The sequence below is a fragment of the Coregonus clupeaformis genome, chromosome 40 (genome assembly GCF_020615455.1).
Source record: "Coregonus clupeaformis isolate EN_2021a chromosome 40, ASM2061545v1, whole genome shotgun sequence".
In the NCBI taxonomy this organism is placed as follows: Eukaryota; Metazoa; Chordata; class Actinopteri; order Salmoniformes; family Salmonidae; genus Coregonus; species Coregonus clupeaformis.
This window is the reverse complement of record NC_059231.1, coordinates 33398440-33423558: the sequence shown is the minus strand read 5'-3', so window position 1 is coordinate 33423558 and position 25119 is coordinate 33398440. Positions and strand designations below refer to the sequence as shown.

The following is a 25119-nucleotide window of genomic DNA, read 5'->3' as shown; positions in this document are numbered from 1 at the left end:
CAAAATATAATACCCCACGACCATATTTTGGTTTAAAGGATTACATGTTTTTCTATGCTAAATATGATCAATATTATGTAATTTTCTGTATGGTAGGAGTAACTGCTTTTCTAAATAAACACACAGCACTGCAGGAATAATTACAACAACAACAATAAAGTAAATGTTTTAACGCAATGTCCCCTTTTATGTGACAGAGTTCCTACATCTCTGGAAACATCGCTAAGTCACATGTTATCGCAAAAAAAGGTTACACAGTGAACGTACTCTGAAAAACATACTGGATTTCAACTGAAACGTGTCTGCGTGTGTGTGTGTCACACACACACACACACACACACACACACACACACACAGAAATACACACACACACACAGGCAACGCTGACACTATAGCATAGCCTTCTCATTAACATCAAGGAAATGGTACCCTATTCCCTATTTAGTGCACTACTTCTGACCAGGGCCCATAATGCTCTGTTGAAAAGTAGTGTGCTATATAGAGAATAGGGTTACATTTGGGACACAACCATGATTACAGGATCTCTGTTGTTCCACTGTAATGGGTATTCCATATTCTAACTCTGAGGTGCACCACTTACTGTATATAACTCACATGCCATGCCAGTGTCACTGTTACAATTAAACACTTAATCTAACACTCCAAGGGTTAGGGAGAGGGTTAGAGAGAGAGAGGGGGGAGGGAGGACAGAGGGAGAGAGTTATGAGAGAGGAGGGAGAGGGAGAAAGGGAGTGGGAGAGAGAGGCAGAGAAAGCGCGAGAGAGAGAGAGAGAGAGAGAGAGAGAGATATTCCCACCATCCAGAAGCTGCCAGGCAGGCTTAACCAAGCCATGTTTCACATGTAGAAAAGTATCAGCTGGAATTACACTGCTACAGCTGAATGGATACCTTCAGGCTTCAATTCCGGCTGCTTCTCTCTTACAGAGAGTGTCTTATCCCTTTTCTCTTCCTACTAGCGTTCTCTCTGTTTCTCTCTCTCTGTTTCTCTATCTGTTTCTCTCTCTCCTCTATCCTCTCTCTTCTCGCTCTCCCTTTCTGTCTCTCGCTCTGTCTTTCTTTTTCTTTCTCTTTCCTTTATTCCACATAATAATATCACATAATACTACATAAAGTTATCCAGAATGTGTGTGGAATGCCATTTCTTACAATACTCGACTCTGCATTCTGAAACGACATTTTCACAACAAACTATAAGACACAACACAAATGGCAGCATGCTGAGATTTGCATATCAATCACATAAATTGCTAAATAGAAAGAAATACCATATAGTCCAATGATTCCAGTCCAGAAATGGCCTACGATTGATGCAAGCCTAAGAAACGCCTGTGGGTCCATCAGTAATCGCTGCTGTAATACATTCCGTTGAGACAAGGATCCAGGTAATGCACCTTATGGCATTCTGCCAAGAGAAGAGAGACTGTCCCATTTTACACAGACCGGAGAATGAGCTATACATTTCAACACATTCTCATATCTGACTGTGGGTAAAGTGCTGCTGTCCAGCTACCATATAGATAGATATAGATGGAAGATGGTATGTCGATGTAATTTACCATATAGTGCACTGGATTTATAACTCTTGAGTTACAACTACTAAAACATGTTGCAGGGCCACAACCTGTTATAATACCTTCAGATCAAGGATCCTAACATTAGCCCTGACAGTCATAACTTAACGATAATGCACTTACTAAAACTTCAGAGTATAGATCTGTTATCTTGTTAAGCGCGTGTGGGGCTAAATGGCGGGACAGCGACAATTGATTGAATAGAGTTGACTTCAACACCATTAAGTGCCCCGGCAGCATGCATCAACCAGGCACGGTTCCTTATTCTGCAGAGTAACTACCTCTCAGGCACAGAGATTAATGGGCCTGTCTCGTCTAATGTAATATTTGTTTCTACTTCTTGAAGTCTCCACTCCGCTATTCTCCGTCTCCAGCTGACTTCTTCATTGTATTACCTCACACCTTATTCCCAAAATAGACTGTGGATCTGTGCATTGGTGGACTGAGCATTTTCATCCATCTGCTTTTGTCTCATTGTCTGTTTTTTACAGTTTTTTTCTCTCTGCTGAGCTCTCTCTCTCTCTCTCTCTCTCTCTCTCTCTCTCTGCTCAACCCCCTCTCTCTCTCTCTCTCTCTCTCTCTCTCTCTCTCTCTCTCTCTCTCTCTCTCTCTCTCGCTCACCCCCTCTCTCTCTCTCTCTCTCTCTCTCTCTCTCTCTCAATTTCAATTTCAATTTAAGGGCTTTATTGGCATGGGAAACGTGTGTTAACATTGCCAAAGCAAGTGAAGTAGATAGTAAACAAAAGTGAAATAAACAATAAATATTAACAGTAAACATTACACTCAGAAGTTTCAAAAGAATAAAGACATTTCAAATGTCATATTATGTATATATACAGTGTTGTAACAATGTGCAAATAGTTAAAGTACAAATGGGAAAATAAATGAACATAAATATGGGTTGTATTTACAATGGTGTTTGTTCTTCACTGGTTGCCCTTTTCTTGTGGCAACAGGTCACAAATCTTGCAGCTGTGATGGCACACTGTGGTTTTTCACCCAGTAGATAAGGGAGTTTATCAAAATTGGGTTTGTTTTCGAATTCTTTGTGGATCGCTGTAATCTGAGGGAAATATGTGTCTCTAATATGGTCATACATTTGGCAGGAGGTTAGGAAGTGCAGCTCAGTTTCCACCTCATTTTGTGGGCAGTGTGCACATAGCCTGTCTTCTCTTGAGAGCCAGGTCTGCCTACGGCGGCCTTTCTCAATAGCAAGGCTATGCTCACTGAGTCTGTACATAGTCAAAGCTTTCCTTAAGTTTGGGTCAGTCACAGTGGTCAAGTATTCTGCCACTGTGTACTCTCTGTTTAGGGCCAAATAGCATTCTAGTTTGCTCTGTTTTTTTGTTTGTTCTTTCCAATGTGTCAAGTAATTCTCTTTTTGTTTTCTCATGATTTGGTTGGGTCTAGTTGTGTTGTTGTTGTTGTTGTCCTGGGGCTGTGTGGGGTCTGTTTGTGTTTGTGAACAGAGCCCCAGGACAAGCTTACTTAGGGGACTCTTCTCCAAGTTCATCTCTCTGTAGGTGATGGCTTTGTTATGGAAGGTTTGGGAATCGCTTCCTTTTAAGTGGTTATAGAATTTAACGGCTCTTTTCTGGATTTTGATAATTAGCGGGTATTGGCCTAATTCTGCTCTGCATGCATTATTTGGTGTTTTACGTTGTACATGGAGGATGTTTTTGCAGAATTCTGCATGCAGAGTCTCAATTTGGTGTTTGTCCCATTTTGTGAATTCTTGGTTGGTGAGCGGACCCCAGACCTCAGAACCATAAAGGGCAATGGGTTCTATAACTGATTCAAGTATTTTTAGCCAGATCCTAATTGGTATGTCAAATTTTATGTTCCTTTTGATGGCATAGAAGGCCCTTCTTGCCTTGTCTCTCAGATCGTTCACAGCTTTGTGGAAGTTACCTGTGGCGCTGATGTTTAGGCCGAGGTATGTATAGTTTTTTGTGTGCTCTAGGGCAACGGTGTCTAGATGGAATTTGTATTTGTGGTCCTGGCAACTGGACCTTTTTTGGAACACCATTATTTTTGTCTTACTGAGATTTACTGTCAGGGCCCAGGTCTGACAGAATCTGTGCAGAAGATCTAGGTGCTGCTGTAGGCCCTCCTTGGTTGGTGACAGAAGCACCAGATCGTCAGCAAACAGAAGACATTTGACTTCAGATTCTAGTAGGGTGAGGCCGGGTGCTGCAGACTGTTCTAGTGCCCTCGCCAATTCGTTGATATATATGTTGAAGAGGGTGGGGCTTAAACTGCATCCCTGTCTCACCCCACGGCCCTGTGGAAAGAAATGTGTGTGTTTTTTGCCAATTTTAACCGCACACTTGTTGTTTGTGTACATGGATTTTATAATGTCGTATGTTTTTCCCCCAACCCCACTTTCCATCAATTTGTATAGCAGACCCTCATGCCAAATTGAGTCAAAAGCTTTTTTGAAATCAACAAAGCATGAGAAGACTTTGCCTTTGTTTTGTTTTGTTTGTTTGTCAATTAGGGTGTGCAGGGGTGAATACGTGGTCTGTCGTACGGTAATTTGGTAAAAGCCAATTTGACATTTGCTCAGTACATTGTTTTCACTGAGGAAATGAACTAGTCTGCTGTTAATGATAATGCAGAGGATTTTCCCAAGGTTGCTGTTGACGCATATCCCACGGTAGTTATTGGGGTCAAATTTGTCTCCACTTTTGTGGATTGGGGTGATCAGTCCTTGGTTCCAGATGTTGGGGAAGATGCCAGAGCTAAGGATGATGTTAAAGAGTTTAAGTATAGCTAATTGAAATTTGTGGTCTGTATATTTTATCATTTCATTGAGGATACCATCAACACCACAGGACTTTTTGGGTTGGAGGGTTTGTATTTTATCCTGTAGTTCATTCAATGTAATTGGAGAATCCAGTGGGTTCTGGTAGTCTTTAATAGTTGATTCTAAGATTTGCATTTGATCATGTATATTTTTTTGCTGTTTGTTCTCTGTTATAGGGCCAAAAAGATTGGAGAAGTGGTTTACCCATACATCTCCGTTTTGGATAGATAGCTCTTCGTGTTGTTGTTTGTTTAGTGTTTTCCAATTTTCCCAGAAGTGGTTAGAGTCTATGGATTCTTCAATTACATTGAGCTGATTTCTGACATGCTGTTCCTTCTTTTTCCGTAGTGTATTTCTGTATTGTTTTAGTGATTCACCATAGTGAAGGCGTAGGCTCAGGTTTTCTGGGTCTCTATGTTTTTTGGTTGGATAGGTTTCTCAATTTCTTTCTTAGGTTTTTGCATTCTTCATCAAACCATTTATCACTGTTATTACTTTTCTTTGGTTTTCTGTTAGAGATTTTTAGATTTGATAGGGAAGCTGAGAGGTCAAATATACTGTTTAGGTTTTCTACTGCCAAGTTTACACCTTCACTATTACAGTGGAACGTTTTGTCCAGGAAGTTGTCTAGAATGGATTGAATTTGTTGTTTCCTAATTGTTTTTGGTAGGTTTCAACACTACTTTCCTTCCATCTATAGCATTTCTTAATATTATTTAGTTCTTTTGGCTTTGATGCCTCATGATTGAGTATTGCTCTGTTCAAGTAGACTGTGATTTTGCTGTGGTCTGATAGGGGTGTCAGTGGGCTGACTGTGAACGCTCTGAGAGACTCTGGGTTGAGGTCAGTGATAAAGTAGTCTACAGTACTACTGCCAAGAGATGAGCTATAGGTGTACCTACCATAGGAGTCTCCTCGAAGCCTACCATTGACTATGTACATACCCAGTGTGCGACAGAGCTGCAGGAGTCGTGACCCATTTTTGTTGGTTATGTTGTCGTAGTTGTGCCTAGGGGGCATATGGGGGAGGGAATGCTGTCACCTCCAGGTAGGTGTTTGTCCCCCTGTGTGCTGAGGGTGTCAGGTTCTTGTCCAGTTCTGGCATTTAAGGTCGCCACAGACTAGTACATGTCCCTGGGTCTGGAAATTATTGATTTCCCCCTCCAGGATGGAGAAACTGTCTTCATTAAAGTATGGGGATTCTAGTGGGGGATATAGGTAGCACACAGGAGGACATTTTTCTCAGTTGAGATAATTTCCTTTTGAATTTCTAACCAAATGTAAAATGTTCCTGTTTTGATTAATTTAATAGAGTGAGTTAGGTCTGCTCTATACCAAATTAGCATACCCCCTGAGTCCCTTCCCTGTTTCACACCTGGTAGTTTGGTGGATGGGACTACCAGCTCTCTGTAACCTAGAGGGCAACCAGTGGGTCCGTCTCCTCTATACCATGTTTCTTGTAGGATGACAATGTCTGTATTTCCGATTTCTTTGGTGAAGTCCAGATTCCTGCTCTTTAGGCCAAAGGCAGATGACCTCAGGCCTTGGATATTCCAGGATGAAATAGTGAAGGCTTTGTGTTCCATAAAGTGTCTAATGTTGTTGGTTGTGTGGTTTGGCCTCAGGCCAGTAATTGTGAGCAGAGCCTGCTGAGCATCTGGTACATGCCATTGGCTTGGGCTAGTGTAAGAGTGGGTGTTGGGCCTGTTTGCCTGCTCACGGCCTGGGCGTATGTGTGACTTTCATGTTGAGGCCCTCTTTGTGGGAGTGGGGGCTTGGGGTGGGTAGGAGGGGCATAGGTCTGATCTGAGGGGGCCTAAATGGGGTGTGGGCATGGTTGACTTGGGGGGAGTTAATTGGTTGGGGTGGGGGTGTAGATGTGGTTGATGGTGCTGTGGTCTGGATGTAGGTCCTCTCTGCGGGGGTCCTCTATGTGTAGGTCCTGGGGGGTCCCGCAGGTCTGGGAGAGTGTCTCGCTGGTCTGGGCGGGGTGTCTGTTGATCTGTTGCTCCTGTGTGAGGTGTTGGGTCTGCGGTTGAGGGCGATATCCTTTAGGGTCCGGGGCGAAGGTGGGCACTGCTGCCTTGTATAGGTGGACCTGGTCGTAAAGGCTGTTCACGTCCAGGGTGGAGTGGTGGGCCAGGAAGACATTTGGTTTTGATGCACAGTCACGGGAAATACTTGCGTTTACCCGCTGTATGGTAGCAGGGTGGAAGTCTTTTCGTGGTAACAGGGTTGAGATAACCACTTGTGCGTTGGGGAAAGTAGAAGAAGCTTTTTCTATCACGCCCTTGAGTGATGTGGCCACCCTTTCCTGCTGTGTTCTCAGGTCGTTTGTGCCTGTGTGTATTATTATGTGGCTGGGTGATCCTAGTCGGTCCTTAGACAGAAGGTCTAGGGCGCGCTGGGTATTTGGACACCAGAGTTTAGACACTGTGTGTTTTGGAAAAAGTTTATTTTCTTGTATGTATTTCCCGTTTGAGTCCATAAGGAGTACAATCTGTGGCTTGTGTATGTCCTCAGTGGGTGTGGGGGGGTCGTCATGAGGGCTATCAGGGTGTCTGACTGGGGGGTTGCTCAGAGGGGTTGGGGTCCCCAGGGCTTGGGGTTCTTCATTTGTTTGTCTGGGTGTGATGTCGAGGCTATGGTCAGAGTCTAGGGTGTACTGTTCTGCTGCGGTGTCGAGACTTTGGCCAGGATCTGAGGTGGGCTGTTCTCTAATGGGTTGTTCAATGTCACCCATCATCGTTCTCACCTTCTCCTCCAGCACTCTGATCCTCTCCTCTAGTGCTCTGTTCTTCTCCTGCACCTGCTCTTTCTCCTGTTGATGTTGTCTCACCACAGTCCAGAGTGCAGACATGTCTCTCTCTACCTGCAGCTCTCCAGGTCTAGTTAAGGGGGTGTTGTTGTGCTGGACTGTTGTCTGGGTCTGTGCTGACTGGAGTGTGTTCACCTGCTGTTCCAGCTCCACCTGCCTTACCTCCAGCTGGGTGAATTTATCCTTCATTTCAATGAGGGAGTAGTACTCTGTGCTGGGAAGTTGAGTTTCTGCTTGGGGTTGCTCTGTGGGGTTATTTAATGAAGAGGTCTGGTCTGACCCGCTCGGGGGTAGAGGTATCTTTCTCAAGGGACAGCTTCTCCTGCTGAGCTATTTCTTTGATTAGGTGAAAGTCCAGCTGGAACTGTTTGGTGTTGCCTTGAACCAAAACGGTTCCAGATTTATAGAGATTAATATTAGACGACTCAGAGTCCTCGTTGTCCAGTATCCTGAGTTTCCACCGTCGCTACACCCCCCTCTTAACAGAGGGGTAGTGTGCTAGTATAGCACTGTGCCATGCCAGGGGATGGTCTGTGTGGAAGATAAGGTTGCTTATGTTCCCATTTTTATACAAATCAGCAAAAAGTGTCTCGTGCTTCCCCAAAAGAAGTTTCAATTTGTACTCTTTTCGTGTCTTGTCGTTTTTTACATTCAGAGGGTACTGTATTTTAATGACCTCTGAACAGTGGGGGGGTGCTTCTAAGGCCTCTTCTAAGGCCTCTAGTTGGGGTAGACTGTACGACTCTCCTGACATTGTTGGGCTCAAGGGCTTTGACACCTCTCACTTCATACGTCAGTGCTAATTGAAATTGTATCTCTTTGTAGCAAGCTTAAGCTTGGTAGCCTTAGAATTCAGTCCTTATAATATAAAATATATCATTGTAATGAATTTTTCTTCTTGGTTTTTGAAAGTGAAAAATAGCTTCATACTAAACATTACTCACTCAGTTCCAGGTTGGATGGTGTTTTCAGGTTTCTGTTTGTTTTCCAGAGCATTTGCTGTATAGTTTGAGAATAGTAATCCTTGGTAGTAGAAAGCTTTCCAGGTAATTCCGTCCAAAATCAGGTTGTAGGTTTGGAGTTTTGGTTTGGAATAAAGGTTATGTTGTGGAGGGTAGCATCCTGTATATGTCCCTGCCAAAAAATCCTACTTTATCTAACTCTAAATCTATATATTTTGTTAAAAATGCAGGAGCAATGTCTTTGAGCTCTCTCTCTCTCTCTCTCTCTCTCTCAACCCCTCTCTCTCTCTCTCTCTCTCTCTCTCTCTCTCTCTCTCTCTCTCTCTCTCTCTCTCTCTCTCTCTCTCTCTCTCTCTCTCGCTCAACCCCTTCTCTCTCTCTCTCTCTCTCTCTCTCTCTCTCTCTCTCTCTCTCTCTCTCTCTCTCTCTCTCTCTCTCTCTCTCTCTCTCGCTCAACCCCTCTCTATCTCTCGCTCAACCCCTCTCTATCTCTCGCTCTCTCTCCACTTTGCTGGCATCTCCTCTCTGCTCCAGACATTTGCTGTCGTGGGTCTGTGAGCTGCTTGTCTGTGACGGGGCTAGGGCCCAGGAATTCAAAACGCCATTGTGGCATTTTCTTCCAAGCAATTGCTTTTTCAATAATACAGAGAAGTAGCTATATCTGTCTTCTGTGAATGGCTTTACTCTCCCTCAGCAAATCAAACGGACTTTCTCTTTTTGTCTCTCCAAGTGTCCAGACAGGACCCCAGGTGTATATGTTTGTGTGTTTCTGTTGTTATGAGTCATTGTGTAACTAAATTATTACTCTATATGCCTATCAATGATCAACTTGCAAGTTACAGTACAGGCATTAAACTCATCAGTGTGAAATGTCAATACCCATGCATTATGCATGCTGTTCTAATGCCTATCAAAAATATATTACATTCATATCAACTCATGATGTGAGTGACATGCAGCATTTAACCAGAAATCATCTCTATAATTGATGACACTCACTGATGCCAGAGCTAAATGCAAACACATGTAGGCTAGTTTGTTTACTTTACTCATCACATGCTTCATAAACAACATGTGTAGACTAACAGTGAAATGCTTACTTACAAAGCATGTGACTAATAACATTTGATTTGATTTGATTCATTCTCAATGACATTTATGAGAAAGTTAACAAACTAGCTTACATGTGTTTGATATTACGGTCTATTTTTCTGTATAGGTGTCAATTACATCAGGTTTCACAGTGAGAGACAGAGGCTTTTGAGAGACAACATGGTCTCAATAGAATATGTAAAAAATAGTGATTTTTAACCATTGTAGTCATACATATTAATAATATGCCATTTAGCAGACGCTTTTATCCAAAGCGACTTACAGTCATGCGTGCATACATTTTTTTTTGTGTATGGGTGGTCCCGGGGATCGAACCCACTACCCTGGCGTTACAAGCGCCGTGCTCTACCAGCTGAGCTACAGAGGACCATACATAACCCAAGCTGACATATTAGTTAGGCTAGAACACAACACAAGACACCAGCACTCTACCCTGTGAAACCAACTTAATGTGAACTGCCTTCACAACTATCACCCCTTTACAGGACCCAAGATCTGTTAACATGTCTTCTAGTCAACAAACCTCTCTTATGGTGACCCTATGCAGGCAATAGAGGAGGTACAGTTTTCAGAAGCTGCAGTTTCACTGCTGATTGAGTTGTGAAAACAGAGCTACAAATATCCACAATATCCATCTCTTTAACTCTTTTAACAGACAAGCTGGTAGTTTATAGTGTAACAGATTTGATTTTCTCAAAAAACACAATGTAATTGTCTGCATAATTTCCAATCCCCCATAAATATATTTTCCTTCTTTATTATTTTACCCTAACCCTACCACCCCTCCTGTATTTGGAGTAAACTAATGGACAACAATACTTAGGCTTCTACTTCCAGATTATACATACTATATACATTTTACGGACACGGTACATTTTACACTAGCCATCTTTTATTTGTAACCATTTACATTTACATTTTAGAAATTTAGCAGACGCTCTTATCCAGAGCGACTTACAGTTAGTATCCTTCAGCTACCCTCAACCCCTCCCATTTGTTATGTTTGTTTGTGTGGTAATCTGTAAACATAAACAACCATGGTGACAGAGATGGATTGTCCTGCTGGTTTATTTCATTAAGCTATTCTCCTGGGTGTTCTCAAAATGAATTGTTGGAACAGATGGAGCCAATAAATAAGATGGGGATATGTAGAAGATGGACACTGGGCTTGTAATTGAATAGCATGTCTTTATTTTTCCTAGGTGTTACCAGGTGTGAGGTATTGGAATAGCAGATTGAAAAGGCAATAATCGTTGATTTTCCCATTCCACAGAGAACAACATAGAATTTTGTGTTGTCTCTCTGAATGATTTTTGTTTTTATCTTGGACCAAAGTACAGTGGCTTGCGAAAGTATTTACCCCCCTTGGCATTTTTCCTATTTTGTTGCCTAACAACCTGGAATTAAAATGGATTTTTGGGGGGGTTGTATCATTTGATTTACACAACATGCCTACCACTTTGAAGATGCAAAATAAATAAATAAATAAATAAGACAAAAAAAACAGAAAACTTGAGCGTGCATAACTATTCACCCCCCCAAGTCAATACTTTGTAGAGCCACCTTTTGCAGCAATTACAGCTGCAAGTCTCTTGGGGTATGTCTCTATAAGCTTGGCACATCTAGCCACTGGGATTTTTGCCCATTCTTCATGACTAAACTGCTCCAGCTCCTTCAAGTTGGATGGGTTCCGCTGGTGTACAACAATCTTTAAGTCATACAACAGATTCTCAATTGGATTGAGGTCTGGGCTTTGACTAGGCCATTCCAAAACATTTAAATGTTTCCCCTTAAACCTTTTGAGTGTTGCTTTAGCGGTATGATTAGGGTCATTGTCCTGCTGGAAGGTGAACCTCCGTCCCAGTCTCAAATCTCTGGAAGACTGAAACAGGTTAGCCTCAAGAATTTCCCTGTATTTAGCGCCATCCATCATTCCTTCAATTCTGACCAGTTTCCCAGTCCCTGCCGATGAAAAACATCCCCACAGCATGATGCTGCCACCACCATGCTTTACTGTGGGGATGGTGTTCTCGGGGTGATGAGAGGTGTTGGGTTTGCGCCAGACGTAGCGTTTTCCTTGATGGCCAAAAAGCTCAATTTTAGTCTCATCTGACCAGAGTACCTTCTTTCATATGTTTGGGGAGTCTCCCACATGCCTTTTGGCGAACACCAAACGTGTTTGCTTACTTTTTTCTTTAAACAATGTCTCTTCCGTAAAGCACAGCTCTGTGGAGTGTACGGCTTAAAGTGGTCCTATGGACAGATACTTCAATCTCCGCTGTGGAGCTTTGCAGCTCCTTCAAGGTTATCTTTGGTGTCTTTGTTGCCTCTGATTAATGCCCTCCTTGCCTGGTCTGTGAGTTTTGGTGGGCGGCCCTCTCTTGGTAGGTTTGTTGTGGTGCCATATTCTTTCCATCCATGCTCCGTGGGATGTTCAACGTTTCAGATATTTTTTATAACCCAACCCTGATCTGTACTTCTCCACAAATTTGTCCCTGACCTGTTTGGAGAGCTACTTAGTCTTCATGGTGCCGCTTGCTTGGTGATGCCCCTTGCTTAGTGGTGTTGCAGACTTTCAGAACAGGTGTATATATACTGAGATCATGTGACACAGGTGGACTTTATTTAACTAATTATGTGACTTCTGAAGGTAATTGGTTGCACCAGATCTTATTTAGGGGCTTCATAGCAAAGGGGGTGAATACATATGCACGCACCACTTTTCCGTTATTTATTTTTTAGAATTCCATTTGGAATATTTTGTGTATGTCCATTACATGAAATCCAAATAAAAATAATTTTAAATTACAGGTTGTAATGCAACAAAATTGGAAAAACGCCAAGGGGGGTGAATACTTTTGCACAGCATTGTAACTGGATCATTACTTCTCTAGAAGACTGGATTCATAAGCAATTATAAACAATCAATATTCCGATATACTTGAGCTACATCCACCAATATCAAAGACATAGCTGATCATGTTCATTAAAGGGAGAGTTCGTTAAAAATAATCGTTAAGGAATTTGATCAAAGTTGGATTCCATCTGTGATACTCCGGTAATACAGGCAATAGAAAAGATAAATCAATTTTAAATGTACAGTATTTGAGCCACATCCACCAATATCACAAGACTAATAAATATCAAAGGCAAATCTTAGAAGTGATCATCAGTTAATGGACGTGATCAGTATCAGCAGTAGATTACTATGACATCAGTGAGAAGCATTCCTCTGATACCACGCTGCTCTGATGGATGCTCACACATTATACCAACGAGGATTTCATCACTTATCAATATTTTATAAGTCACAAAATCCTCATCTTCTTCCAACATTTCTCTGGCCCATCTGTGATACATACATTAACACCATAGAGCTGAGGAACTTTCTCCACATCATATATGACACCCATGGTCATAACATTTTGTAAAGTACCAACTGTACAGTAGCTCCATTTTACACACAGAGATCCATTATGTTCTTTCTTTCTTTCTCCTTTCTCTTGGTGAAAACTTCAACAAGTTTGATAGTTCTAGATGTACATGTGGACAGTGGCTCAATTTCTATACCCAGAAAAATGCCCTTCAGCCAATGCCAGAAATAGAATTAGATATTAAAATGCAAGCTTGTTTATCTACTAGTATTACTTGGATTTTGAGGGCAGTTCCTTTTCATCTTGCTACAGAGATTCCAAACACATTGATGTCTCAGGCTAGTTCCTCAGGCTAGGTATCAGGGGCTTGTGTTATCAGATGATATCATACTGGGTTTTCCCCATGAATGCCCTGAAGGCTGAGTCTACAGTACTGAGGCTACAGCAGGCTACAGAAGGCTGTGTTCCCCATGCAGCGTCTGAAGGCCAGTACAGTATTATTGATTCAGGTAGAGCAGACTGAGATATGTACATAAACAAACAAAACAGAGAGCATTAGAAGATGCTTAATCTAAGTCAGTGGGATATCTGTGGGTGTGTGTGCTGGTGTTGGAGGAGCCAGGTATGCAGTGTGTGTACAATGTGTGTGACGTGTATGCCGAGGATTTGGGTGAGTGATGTGTATGCTGAGGATGTGGGTGTGAGTCAGTGGATGTCTAAAGTGCATGGGGATGTGTGGTGGGTTGTAATGACTACTGAAGATGTGTGGGGCGGTAGTGACTCACAGTGGTGTGTTATAGAGGCTGGTGGTGCTGTCGGCCTATCTCTGACAGCAGGTGTTACATCAGGACCAGGTATGATTCATCTGCTACTGCTGAAATTGACCCTGAGGGTGGGAGGTACAGCAGGGGGGAAGGGGAAAACTGTACAGTCTTCCCTTCACCTACCTTCTCCCTCTCTGTTCTCTCTCACAATCAGCGTAAGCACCCTGAGGAACAATATGCTCCTGAGCACCTACTTATAGACTGACTCCCACACAACACACTGAAACAGCACACATACACACTGAAACAGGACACACACACAAACACACAAACACATTTTTCCCATTCAAATACATGCAGTGATAATGTTCCAGCAGCATCAACATCACGACCTAAACTCCCAGTACAGCTTGTTAATGGCCCAGCGTTTGTTCTACTTTGCACGTTCACAACCATCTGACTGATATTCATGTAGTAACCCCACAGAGGACCCCAGTCAGATATGTTCCTATGGCTCTAACTAGCACTGCACTAACGTCATTGGCAATTTGACTTTTACCTCTGTGGCCTCATCGTTAGCACTTCAAAGCTAACAAGCAGAGCCAATGAATGAGTAATAATAATATCACTGGAAAACAAATGCATCTCGAGTCACATCCAGAGGAGGGAGCTACAGTGCACTGAATAAAACTGTCTCTATAACTGAATATAGTTGTGTGTAATTCACTTAATAACAATAAATATAATCAGTGGCTAAGGAATAAACTAACACCAGTCTTTCACATGCTGTTGGTGAATTAGGCTGAAGTGTCATCTCTAGTGTGCAGCCTTGTGTGTCTCTCTCTCACACACACACATGCACACACTCCCTATCGCTCTCCTCTCTAACTCTTTCTCTCTCTCTCTCGCTCGCTCTCTCTCTCGCTCTCAGCTGTGTCTGTGCAGATCTCACAGTGAGATGCTAATTTCGAGAGACAGTTACCATATGAGTCACAGCCATAATCACAGACCTCCCATTTCTCTCCTCTCAGCCACTTATGGTCACACTCATGAGCAAATACAGTGCATTAGGAAATTATTCAGACCCCTTGACTTTTTCCACATTTTGTTATGTTACAGCCTTATTCTGAAATTGATTAAATTGTTTTTCCCCTCATCAATCTACACACAATACCCCATAATGATAAAGCAAAAACAGGTTTGTAGAATTTTTTGCACATTTATAAAAATAAAGAAAACGGAAATATCACATTTACGTAAGTATTCAGACCCTTTACTCAGTACTTTGTTGAAGCACCTCTCGCAGTGATTACAGCCTCGAGTTTTCTTGGGTATGACGCTACACGCTTGGCACACCTATATTTGGGGAGTTGCTCCCATTTATCTCTGCAGATCCTCTCAAGCTCTGTCAAGTTGAATGGGGACAGGTCTCTCCAGAGATGTTCGATCGGGTTCAAGTCCGGGCTCTGGCTGGGCCACTCAAGGACATTTAGAGACTTGTACTGAAGCCACTCCTGCGTTGTCTTGGCTGTGTGCTTAGGGTCGTTGACTGTTGAAGGTGAAACCTTCGCCCCAGTCTGAGGTCTTGAGTGCTCTGGAGCAGGTTTTCATCTCTGTACTTTGCTCCGTTCATCTTTCCCTCGATCCTGACTAGTTTCCCAGTGTCTGCCGCTGAAAAACATCCCCACAGCATGATGCTGCCATCACCATGCTTCACCGTAGCGATGGTACCAGATTTCCTCCAGACGTGACGCTTGGTATTCAGGCCAAAGAGTTCAATCTTGGTTTCATCAGACCAGAGAATCTTGTTTTTCATGGTCAGTCCTTTAGGTGCCTTTGGCAAACTCCAAGCGGGCTGTCATGTGCCTTTTACTGAGGAGTGGCTTCTGTCTGGCCACTCTACTATAAAGTCCTGATTGGTGGAGTGCTGCAGAGATGGTTGTCCTTCTGGAAGGTTCTCCCATCTCCACAGAGGAACTCTGAAGCTTTGTCAGAGTGACCATCAGGTTCTTGGTCACCACCCTGACCAAGGCCCTTCTCCACCGATTGCTCAGTTTGGCCGGCGGCCAGCTCTAGGAAGAGTCTTGGTGGTTCCAAACTTCTTCCATTTAAGAATGATGGAGGCCACTGTGTTCTTGGGACCTTCAATGCTACAGAAATGTTTTGGTACCCTTCCCCAGATCTGTGCCTCGACACAAGCCTGTCTCTGAGCTCTATGGACAATTCCTTCGACCTCATGGCTTGGTTTTTGCTTAGGATGCACCTAAGCTCAATTTCGAGTCTCATAGCAAAGGGACTGAATACTTATGTCACTAAGGTATTTCTAATTTTTTTATTTTTTTATTTTGTATTATTGTCTAAAAACCTGTTTTTCATTATGGGGTATTGTGTGTAGATTGATGTGGACAATTTTTTATTTAATCAATTTTAGAATATGGCTGTAACGTAACAAAATGTGGAAAAAGTCAAGGGGTCTGAACACTTTCTGAATGCACTGTAGGTGTCACTCGGAGCATGCAATGTTGTGTGTGTATGTGTGTGTGTGTGTGTGTTTATGGTCAATAGTACACAAAGTCAGATGACATTGCTCTGCAATATATGCTAATTACAACATAGACTAGATTCTCTTTAGCCTTATATAGGACACCGCGCATGGGCGTCCTAGATGGCTACAATGAGGAGCCTGGAAAATAATTGGCTAATTGTTTTAGGGGGTACTTGTTTTTCGAAAAATCTTGTTACTGAAAGCATATCTATAATTTGTAACTCCTTGTCCGTCCATCCTGAATGTATAATGTGTGGATATCTGCATAGGAACCGACTGAGAAAAACTTTTCTCCAAACTGACACCTATAACTAACCTGTACCCCCACACATTGACTCAGTACCAAAACCCCCTGTATATAGCCTCATTATTGTTATTTTAGTGTGTTACTTTTTTATTTATTTTTATTTTAGATAATTGAGTAAATATTTAATTAATTATATTTTCTTAAAACTGCATTGCTGGTTAAGGGCTTGTAAGTAAGCATTTTACGGTAAGGTTGTATTCGGCGCATGTGACAAATAACATTTGATTTGATTTGAACTCTGCTGTGGTAGACGGCATGCAAGACACGCTTTCGTGTAGCCTACCACTGTCTACCACAGCCGAGTTATAGGTGCCAGTTTGGAAAAATGTTTGGCTCAGAAGGTTTCTATACAGATATCCACACATTATACAATTGGGATTATACAAGGAGTTACGGATTATAGATATGCCTTCAGTAACAGGATTTTCATGAACAAGAACCCCCTTAAAACATTTTGCCAGTTATTTTCCAGGCTATATAGGGCTAGATTTTACCTCTGTCATTGCCTGACAAACATCATCTGCGGGCATATAATGCCTGGGGACTGGGCGATATGGCCAAAATGTCATATCATTATATTTTTTAAATTTTTGACGGTGCGGCGGTATTTGACGGTATTTTGAGTTTTTTTATAATAAAAGTTCTAAATATGTTTAATGAGTAGTTCATGACCCTAGGGTGGCAACACATACATTAAAAGTGATTTCAATGGGGCTTTATCCATTCTGATTGTATTATACTGTTCAATCCAACTCCAACAATAAGCATTTTCATAAATGTTGGCATTTCCTGCATTCATCTGTTATCATTTCCACACTGTGCCATGTAGGGCTGCATGATATTGGGCAAAATATCTAGGCCTAATTAATTGGTGAACTGTTGGAATCATGGAAATATAATTATTATTCTAATTCTATACTTGAGTGTACAAAACATTAGGACATCTTCCTAATATTGAGTTACACCCCCTTTTGACTTCAGAACAGCCTCAATTCATCGGGGCATGGACTCTACAAGGTGTCGAAAGTGTTCCACAGGGAAGCTGGCACATGTTAACTCCAATGCTTCCCACAGTTGTGTCAAGTTGACTAGATGTCCTTTGGGTGGTGCACCATTCTTGATACACACGGGAAACTTTCGAGTGTGAAAAACCCAGCAGCGTTGCAGTTCTTCACACACTCAAACTGGTACACCTGGCACCTACTACCATACCCCGTTCAAAGGCACGTACATCTTTTGTCTTGCCCATTCACCCTCTGAATGGCACACATACACAATCCATGTCTCAATTGTCTCCATGCTTAAAAATGCTTCTTTAACCTGTCTCCTCCCCTTCATCTACACTGATTTGAAGTGGATCTAATAGGTTACATCAATAAGGGATCATAGCTTTCACCTGGATTCACCTGGTCAGTCTATGTAATGGAAAAAGCAGGTGTCCCTAACGTTTTGTACACTCAGTGTAGTGGGCAGCACTTTGAATACATTGTTATTTGACATGAAAATGAATGAAAAAGCCAGGGAGGAATTATTGTGAAAGGGTAGGAACCAAAGTGTTGGTCAGTGTTTCCCAGGGGACCCTAATTAGATGTTAGATTGCATGTTTTCTCTTACTTCATATTTATGCTTTGCCTATTCATCTCTGATTTAGAAGATACCATTGCACAAACAACATAATGATCTTTACCTACACTAGCACTGGCACTGGCTGTACGAGCTAGCTACGTTTCCTCTGACTATTTGTACATTTAGCTAGCTAGCCAGCTTACTTGCGATTAGCATTAGCAGCTAACACAATTTATCTTAGCCACAACTTGCTAAGAAAAGACAAACTAGCGGTTTGCAGACAGTAAGATACACAAACTAATGGTGTAATTATAGAACGCTTGTGGATTTATATTAAGAACCAAAGTGGAAATCAGCATCGTTGTTAACATCTTGTTGCATCTGACCATGCATACAGAGTGAACAGCATGGCAAGTGCTCATGACTCCGTGGTTGTCTGGTTGAGCAACAGCTTGAGTGACAGGGGGCAGGGCTTGGTGTGGGAAGCGCATGGGGAAGCGGCATGCAGGAGGATAGGGAGAGAGACGACTCAAGTAGCAAACGCTGAAATACCGTTATAGTTGGTAAAGTAAAAATCCAAACCGGTCCGTGCATCAATACCGGTAAAATACAGTACACCGCCCAGCCCTAGTCCAAACCCTCTCATCCAGCTGCTGTAATCCTACACAGGCTACACTTTCATCTCATGCCCAAGAGGAGAGTTATGTCTCAGCATAACAAACATGGATCAGCTCTGGCTATGTCTCTGCTCTGTGACTCACAGAAGAGAAGCATGCCATCCGTTGGTCAGCCAGTCCAGTGACTGAGATTCATGTCAGAGACAACAAGTCGGTCAGGGCACTGCTTCAGAAGCCATTTTGGATAGGGGGAAGAGATGGAATAGTGCAGGAGAGACAGGCAAAAGTACACAGGAGAGTACAGTAGAGACAGCCTAGGACAAGAGAGACAGGACTGGACAGGAAACAGGCAAGGACAAGGAAAGGGCCAGCGGAAGGAGTCAGACCATGGTAGAAAAGACAAGCCAGGAGGGAAGAAATTGACAAAAACAGGTAGGTCAGGACAAAAGCAAAGAGACAGAGAGGAGAACGTGAGGCAAAGAAGAAATCGTTAAGGAAAGGAACACAGGAAACAAGTGTAAAATCAAGTTAGAAACAAAAGGCTGTTTAACAGTAGGGAGGATCAGTATGGCTCTGTTGACTGCTGACCAGAGCAAACAGCCAACATTGCAGAAGAGAACCTCCCTCTACAGTGTTTTTTTTAATTCTCCTCAATACCAGAATGTGGGGGATCTAGTTTCAGGCTTTTCTTTTACATCTGCTAGGTTAGGTTTCCACCGAGGAAGAGTTGCTACACACACACTTATATACACACACACACACACACACACACACACACACATTGATCTGAAACATGCAGAGAAACACCGGCCACTGATTAAACAGCTACAGTCTCTATGTGATCGAAAAACACAGGCCGTTCATTCTCATGACAAAAGAAAAGAAAAGCAGATTCAATTCTCAAGACAAAATAGAAGAAAATAAAAAAACAGATTCAATTCCCTCCTCGACTTTTGCTGCAGCCTATAATGAACCTAAGACACGGGCAGAGTAGAGGAAATTAGTCCCGTGTGGCTCAGTTGGTAGAGCGCTTGCAATGTCAGGGGTGTGGGTCAATTCCCACGGGGTCCCAGTACGAAAATGTATGCACTCACTACTGTAACTCGCTCTGGATAAGAGCGTCTGCTAAATGACAAAAATGTTAAATGAAATTCTAGCGAAAGAGAGGGATCTGTTTTGTGGTAAATGTGCCCTAAGACAACGGAATGATCATATTAGTTATTAGCTTAAGCGCTAATAAAATAGCTTAGCTTGTAATAGGCTTATCGTGGTTAATGCACAACGAACGCTTCCTTTCCCATACATTTTCACACATAAGCCACAGTGCCAGCTGGAGATCGCTCTCAAGTGACTCAGACTGGGTGATTGGCTCCCTGGGGGTGAATAACACTGGCATGGCACGCTATCCTTTCGTGGTCAGAATAGATGAGTTAGGGCCGCCCATGAATATCTCTCTCTTAGATTACATTTTATCTCAATGAGACTAACCTGGCTGGGCTAAATAAAGATGAGGTAAAATAAATAAGAAATTAGATGTTTCATTCATGACCTGCCTATGGTATTTTCTTCATTTACATTTGATGATGATGAAGCTTCCCCATAATGAGTCTATCACAGTCCAGTGCAATCCAACCGCAACCAGGTGAAATACAGTAATGATCCAATAGCACAAACAGTGGCTGATGCATGACTGTCCTTTCCACAGGATGATGGTCATGATGATGAAGTAAGCAGCCAACTGCTACTCTAATTATAAACTGTGTCCTTATAAGGAAGTTATTTGTTGCCTGTGTGTGTGTGCGTGTGCGTGTGTGTGTAATTGTGCATACCTGCGTGGGCGCGTTCTTGCATGAGATCGAAACTGTTATCCAAAAGCCTACTTTTGAAACGATAACAGCTCGACTGCGATGACAAAACCAATAACCCTTGAAGTGATTTCCGATATTGCTGTCGCATAATTTTGATGTCAAAGCAGCAGACAGTAACACCACGGTCACCCTATAGTCTACCGCCGCAGCACTTTATCAATATGAACCAATATGACCAGGGAAAACGAGCCAGAGCTAGAGGGCTTACCGCAGTAGATGATTAGGAGACTGGTCAACAGTATCACAGCCCAGAAAGTTGAAGACATCCTTGGCCAGGGGCTGGCATCCTTACGTTTAGTCAACCTTAAAGCCGGAGCCATTGAACAGAGCGATATGCTCTCACAAAAATCAAAAGTAATTTCACCAGCCAGGTCTTCCTCTCAAGAAGCGCCTCTCTCCACGTGTAATCCCAGGAAAAAACATGTTGAGAACGAACCTCTAATTTCAAAAGCTCTCATATGGCTATGCAGCCGGTGCGTAAAAAAGATAGCATCTTTTTGAAGTTCATAGTCGATGAAAAAAGGTGTCTTAGCACGCTTGGCTGCTTACTTTGCATGTGACGCAATTAAATGTTTAATGTTCCTTATTCCAAAAATAACCTACTTCTTAGTGATATTGTTAGAAGTAGTAGGCTAGTTCAAGAGAATAGGGGTGAAATCCTGAAATCGCAGTATGATCTCCAATATGATTACTTTAAAAGGCTGAAAGATGCAATCACTTGTACCGCAACGTCGTAAAGCTCCTCTAATTCTACTGTGGTGGAGGATGTGTGAATCGTTTAGGCTCCCAGGTAAAGACACACTGAAAATATGTAGTTCATCAACAATGTCCTTTAAAATCTGATAAAGAATAGTATATGGGATCTACCCTAGAAAGAAAGTCCTGGGAGATCACGAGTCACTATCGACTGTCCTCAAACCCAAACAAGTAGATGATCAAGATCACAATCATGCGCACCGTTATTCTATACCGGTAGAATAAAACGGATGAGGGAGAGAGAAATAAGGAGAGAGAGTGAGAGAAGGAGAGATTGTGCGCAGGATGCGTCGTAAGTTCCCTCCAAATGAATTTGAGACTAGAACATACATTTGACATCGGTCCCCAATAAACATATACATTTAATAATGTGATTCTTGCTGTGTGTACAGGACATGAGCCATCCGATGCAGGCAGCCCTCCCTAAACTCACATACTGGGATGCTCACAGGTGGCGTGTGTGTGTGTGTGTTAATTTTTTGCCGAGAGTACAGTCTATATATGTAAGTGCATTTCCTGGAAAGAAACAAAATCACACATACACATATCAAACACAACATTATTTCACCTGTACAGAACATAGTTTATGTCCTATAGTGTAGAAACATGTTAAGAATGTCAGAGGATGTTAGTTGATTGATAGTGCCTAAACATATCATTTATTGGGCAGGAATCCCATAACTTCTGTGTCTAAGCCGGCCCTAACTCGAAGTTCAGCACCACTGATAATGGACAGCACCACAACTGCAGAAGAGAAGTGCTGTACATTTCTGTTTTGGGGGTATGAGCCACTATGCATTAATGACCATGCATTAATAACCTGAGTCATTATATCTAATAAATTAATACCCTAAATTCGAAATATTATATTTTTTAATAATAGGGATTGTATTTCTAGGATAAGGCAGTATGTGAGTCCATGGCATCTTTGAATGGTTTGTAGGCCTATCTCTTGGTTAAAATTTTGGCCTACAAACCATTCAAAGACGCTATGGACTGGACCCACATACTGCTTTAGCATAAAAATAGAGGGATTCCATTTCTATGAGCCTTACTCTCTTACATACTTCAGTGATCTGAAAGACCCAGAGCTCAGAGTTATGCTTAGTTATTCTAACAGACAAGCGCTGAATATGAATACTATTTTCCACTACATCAATTCCCCTTCCCCCTCTCTCTTCTCACATCAGGACTTAAGCATTTTAAATTCTAAGCATGTTTTAAACGGAAAGCAGTGCATGAATAGATGGTTGGAATGAGAGCCAGAGAGAGAGAGAGAGAGAGAGAGAGAGAGAGAGAGAGAGAGAGGGGAAGGGAGAGAGAGCGGTTGGCATGGTGCCTGCGCTACGCTGGCAGTGGGTCAGGTACAGCGGGCCTGGCCTCACCTTGGCACGGGGAACACTCAACCAGCACTCGCTGCATTAATTCCAGCCAGGAGACAGGGCACGAGGTGTGGCCTACATATGTTTTTCATTCCCTCACTTTTTTCTGACAGGTTTTTCCAAGCACCAAATGTACAGTCTGTTGATGAGGGTAGAAATGACTAGACATGAATAAACAGGGGTATAGTAGAAAATATAAATATTGTTGTGAATGAGTAGCTAAAGCTGCAACCCATGACCGATGGAATTCCCCTGTAATAGCTAAATCACAGCACATTTATTCTGAGTATTGGCAGGGAGAAGCTTGATCACATAAGCGCCATCCATACAGAAATAGCCCTACATAGTTCATTCAAAAATCTGGTATTAGTCATTCAATTAGCATTTTGTCATTCTGAAAGTGTGACCAAAGCTCTGCTTGTATAGTCTATTCTCTTCCTAGGAGTGTGTGTTTGAGTTTGAAAACACTGTCTCCCCCATTTCAATACACTAACTTTGCTCTCAAATATGCTCAGGTCACGACCTTCAGATTTGACAGACTCCTTCCTGAAGTTTTGTTATTAGTTTTTGGGTTGTGTCCTATGGTGCGAAGACAGGGTTCTGTCCTGGGCTTATCTGTTCTGTATGAAACCCAGACCCAGGATGCGTCCCAAATGGATAGCTATTCCCTATATAGTGCACTCCTTTGACCAGGGCCCATATTAGATGCACTATGAAGGGAATAGGGTGTCTTTTGGGATGCAGTCCTGGCCTTCTCTGTGGTGCTTCTGTTCTGGTAATACACCACTTAGTAGGGAGCCTCTCCTGATGCTACCTCGCGCAGCCATCTGTGATTGTGTGCATCCCAAATGGCACCCTATTCCCTACAGAGTGGACTACTTTTGACCAGAGCCTGGTCAAAAGAAGCACACTATATAGGCAAAAGGGTGCCATTAGGGACGCAGATTCAGACCGACCTGACCTTCTCTCTCTGCTACTCTCTGCTATCCCTTTGATCTGGCTAGACATGATGACTTCCTCTTTATTGGGTCTGGCTGGATGGTGAAGCGGCTTTGAACTCAGCTTTTCGCCCACTGAGCTACCCAGGCCCACTGAGGACACTTCCTGATGGGAGAGATTTACAATACAAACCTATTAAACAGAACCAGGCCATTAGAGAGGAGAAGTATTACAGCTACAGTAATATTGGTGCATGGTGAAGTTATCCCTAGTCGCTGACCTTGGGTCAGTTTAGCATTTTCCCAACTAATAGTTAAGGCTAGGATTGGGGGTGGGGCAGCTGATCCTAGCTCTGTACCTAAACTTCACCCTGGAACACACTATGTTGTTCAAACAGGATCTCACTAATTCACTTTGACTCTAAAGGATCCTGAGGTCCATGGTTATTTCTAGCTGAATGTCTTAGTTCAAAACACAATCATTATACATGGGTAGACTTGAATGTCTTTTGTTTTTTATTTACTTCACCCCTTTATTCAGGGAAACATAGGCCTACTCTGCATCCCAAATGGAACATACAGTAAAAACATAATTAAACAGTGTTATTATACATTTTCCAATGCTTCTAAAGCTGGAATTTTCTATGAATACCTGAGCGCCAGCCAGGGTGACCAGGGCACTGGGCTGTGGTGTGTGTGTGTTGTGTGTGTGTGTGTGTGTGTGTGTGTGTGTGGTAATGCGCCGCCGCAACCTTCGCTCTCTCTCTCCCACTACTCTCTCCTCTTCCATCCTATCATCTCTTCCCTCTGCTCAATCCTTCTCCCTCCAATCTCCTGATTCTGCCTCCTCAACCCTCCTCTCCTCCCTTTCTGCATCCTTTGACTCTCTGTGTCCCCTATCCTCCCGGCCGGCTCGGTCCTCCCCTCCAGCTCCGTGGCTTGATGACTCATTGCGAGCTCACAGAACAGAGCTCCGGGCAGCGGAGCGGAAATGGAAGAAAACTAAACTCCCTGCCGACCTGGCATCTTTTCACTCCCTCCTCTCTACATTTTCTTCATCTGTTTCTGCTGCTAAGGCCACTTTCTACCACTCTAAATTCCAAGCATCTGCCTCTAACCCTAGGGAAGCTCTTTGCCACATTTTCCTCCCTGCTGAATCCTCCAGCCCCCCCTCCTCTCTCTCTGTGGATGACTTCGTCAACCACTTTGAAAAGAAGGTTGACGACATCCGATCCTCGTTTGTTAAGTCTAATGACACTGCTGGTCCTACTCACACTGCCCTACCCTATGCTTTGACTTCTTTCTCCCCTCTCTTTCCAGATAAAATCCTGCGACTTGTGACTGCAGGCCGCCCAACAACCTGCCCGCTTGACCCCATCCCCTCCTCTCTTCTCCAGACCATCTCCGGTGACCTTCTCCCTACCTCACCTCGCTGATCAACTCATCCTTGACCGCTGGCCATGTCCCTTCCGTCTTCAAGAGAGCGAGAGTTGCACCCCCTTCTCAAAAAACCAACACTCGATCCCACTGATGTCAACAACTACAGACCAGTATCCCTTCTTTCTTTTCTTTCCAAAACTATTGAGCGTGCCGTCTTTAGCCAACTCTCTTGCTATCTCTCTCAGAATGACCTTCTTGATCCAAACCAGTCAGGTTTCAGGACTGGTCATTCAACTGAGACTGCTCTTCTCTGTGTCACGGAGGCTCT

At 42.9% G+C, this 25119-nt stretch overlaps 1 protein-coding gene across 3 annotated transcripts in view; it reads right to left on the bottom strand.

Annotated features, from left to right (window-relative positions):
- Positions 1-21237, bottom strand: part of LOC121555072 (chemokine-like protein TAFA-5) — a 207237-nt gene extending 186000 nt beyond the window's left edge. For all 3 annotated transcript variants that reach the window (XM_041868858.2, XM_041868859.2, XM_041868860.1), the window contains exon 1: positions 20544-21237. In XM_041868858.2, coding sequence (XP_041724792.1) covers positions 20544-20655 — 112 coding nt within the window. In that variant the 5' untranslated portion in view covers positions 20656-21237. The remainder of the gene's footprint in view (positions 1-20543) is intronic.
- Between the last annotated feature and the right edge of the window lie 3882 nt (positions 21238-25119).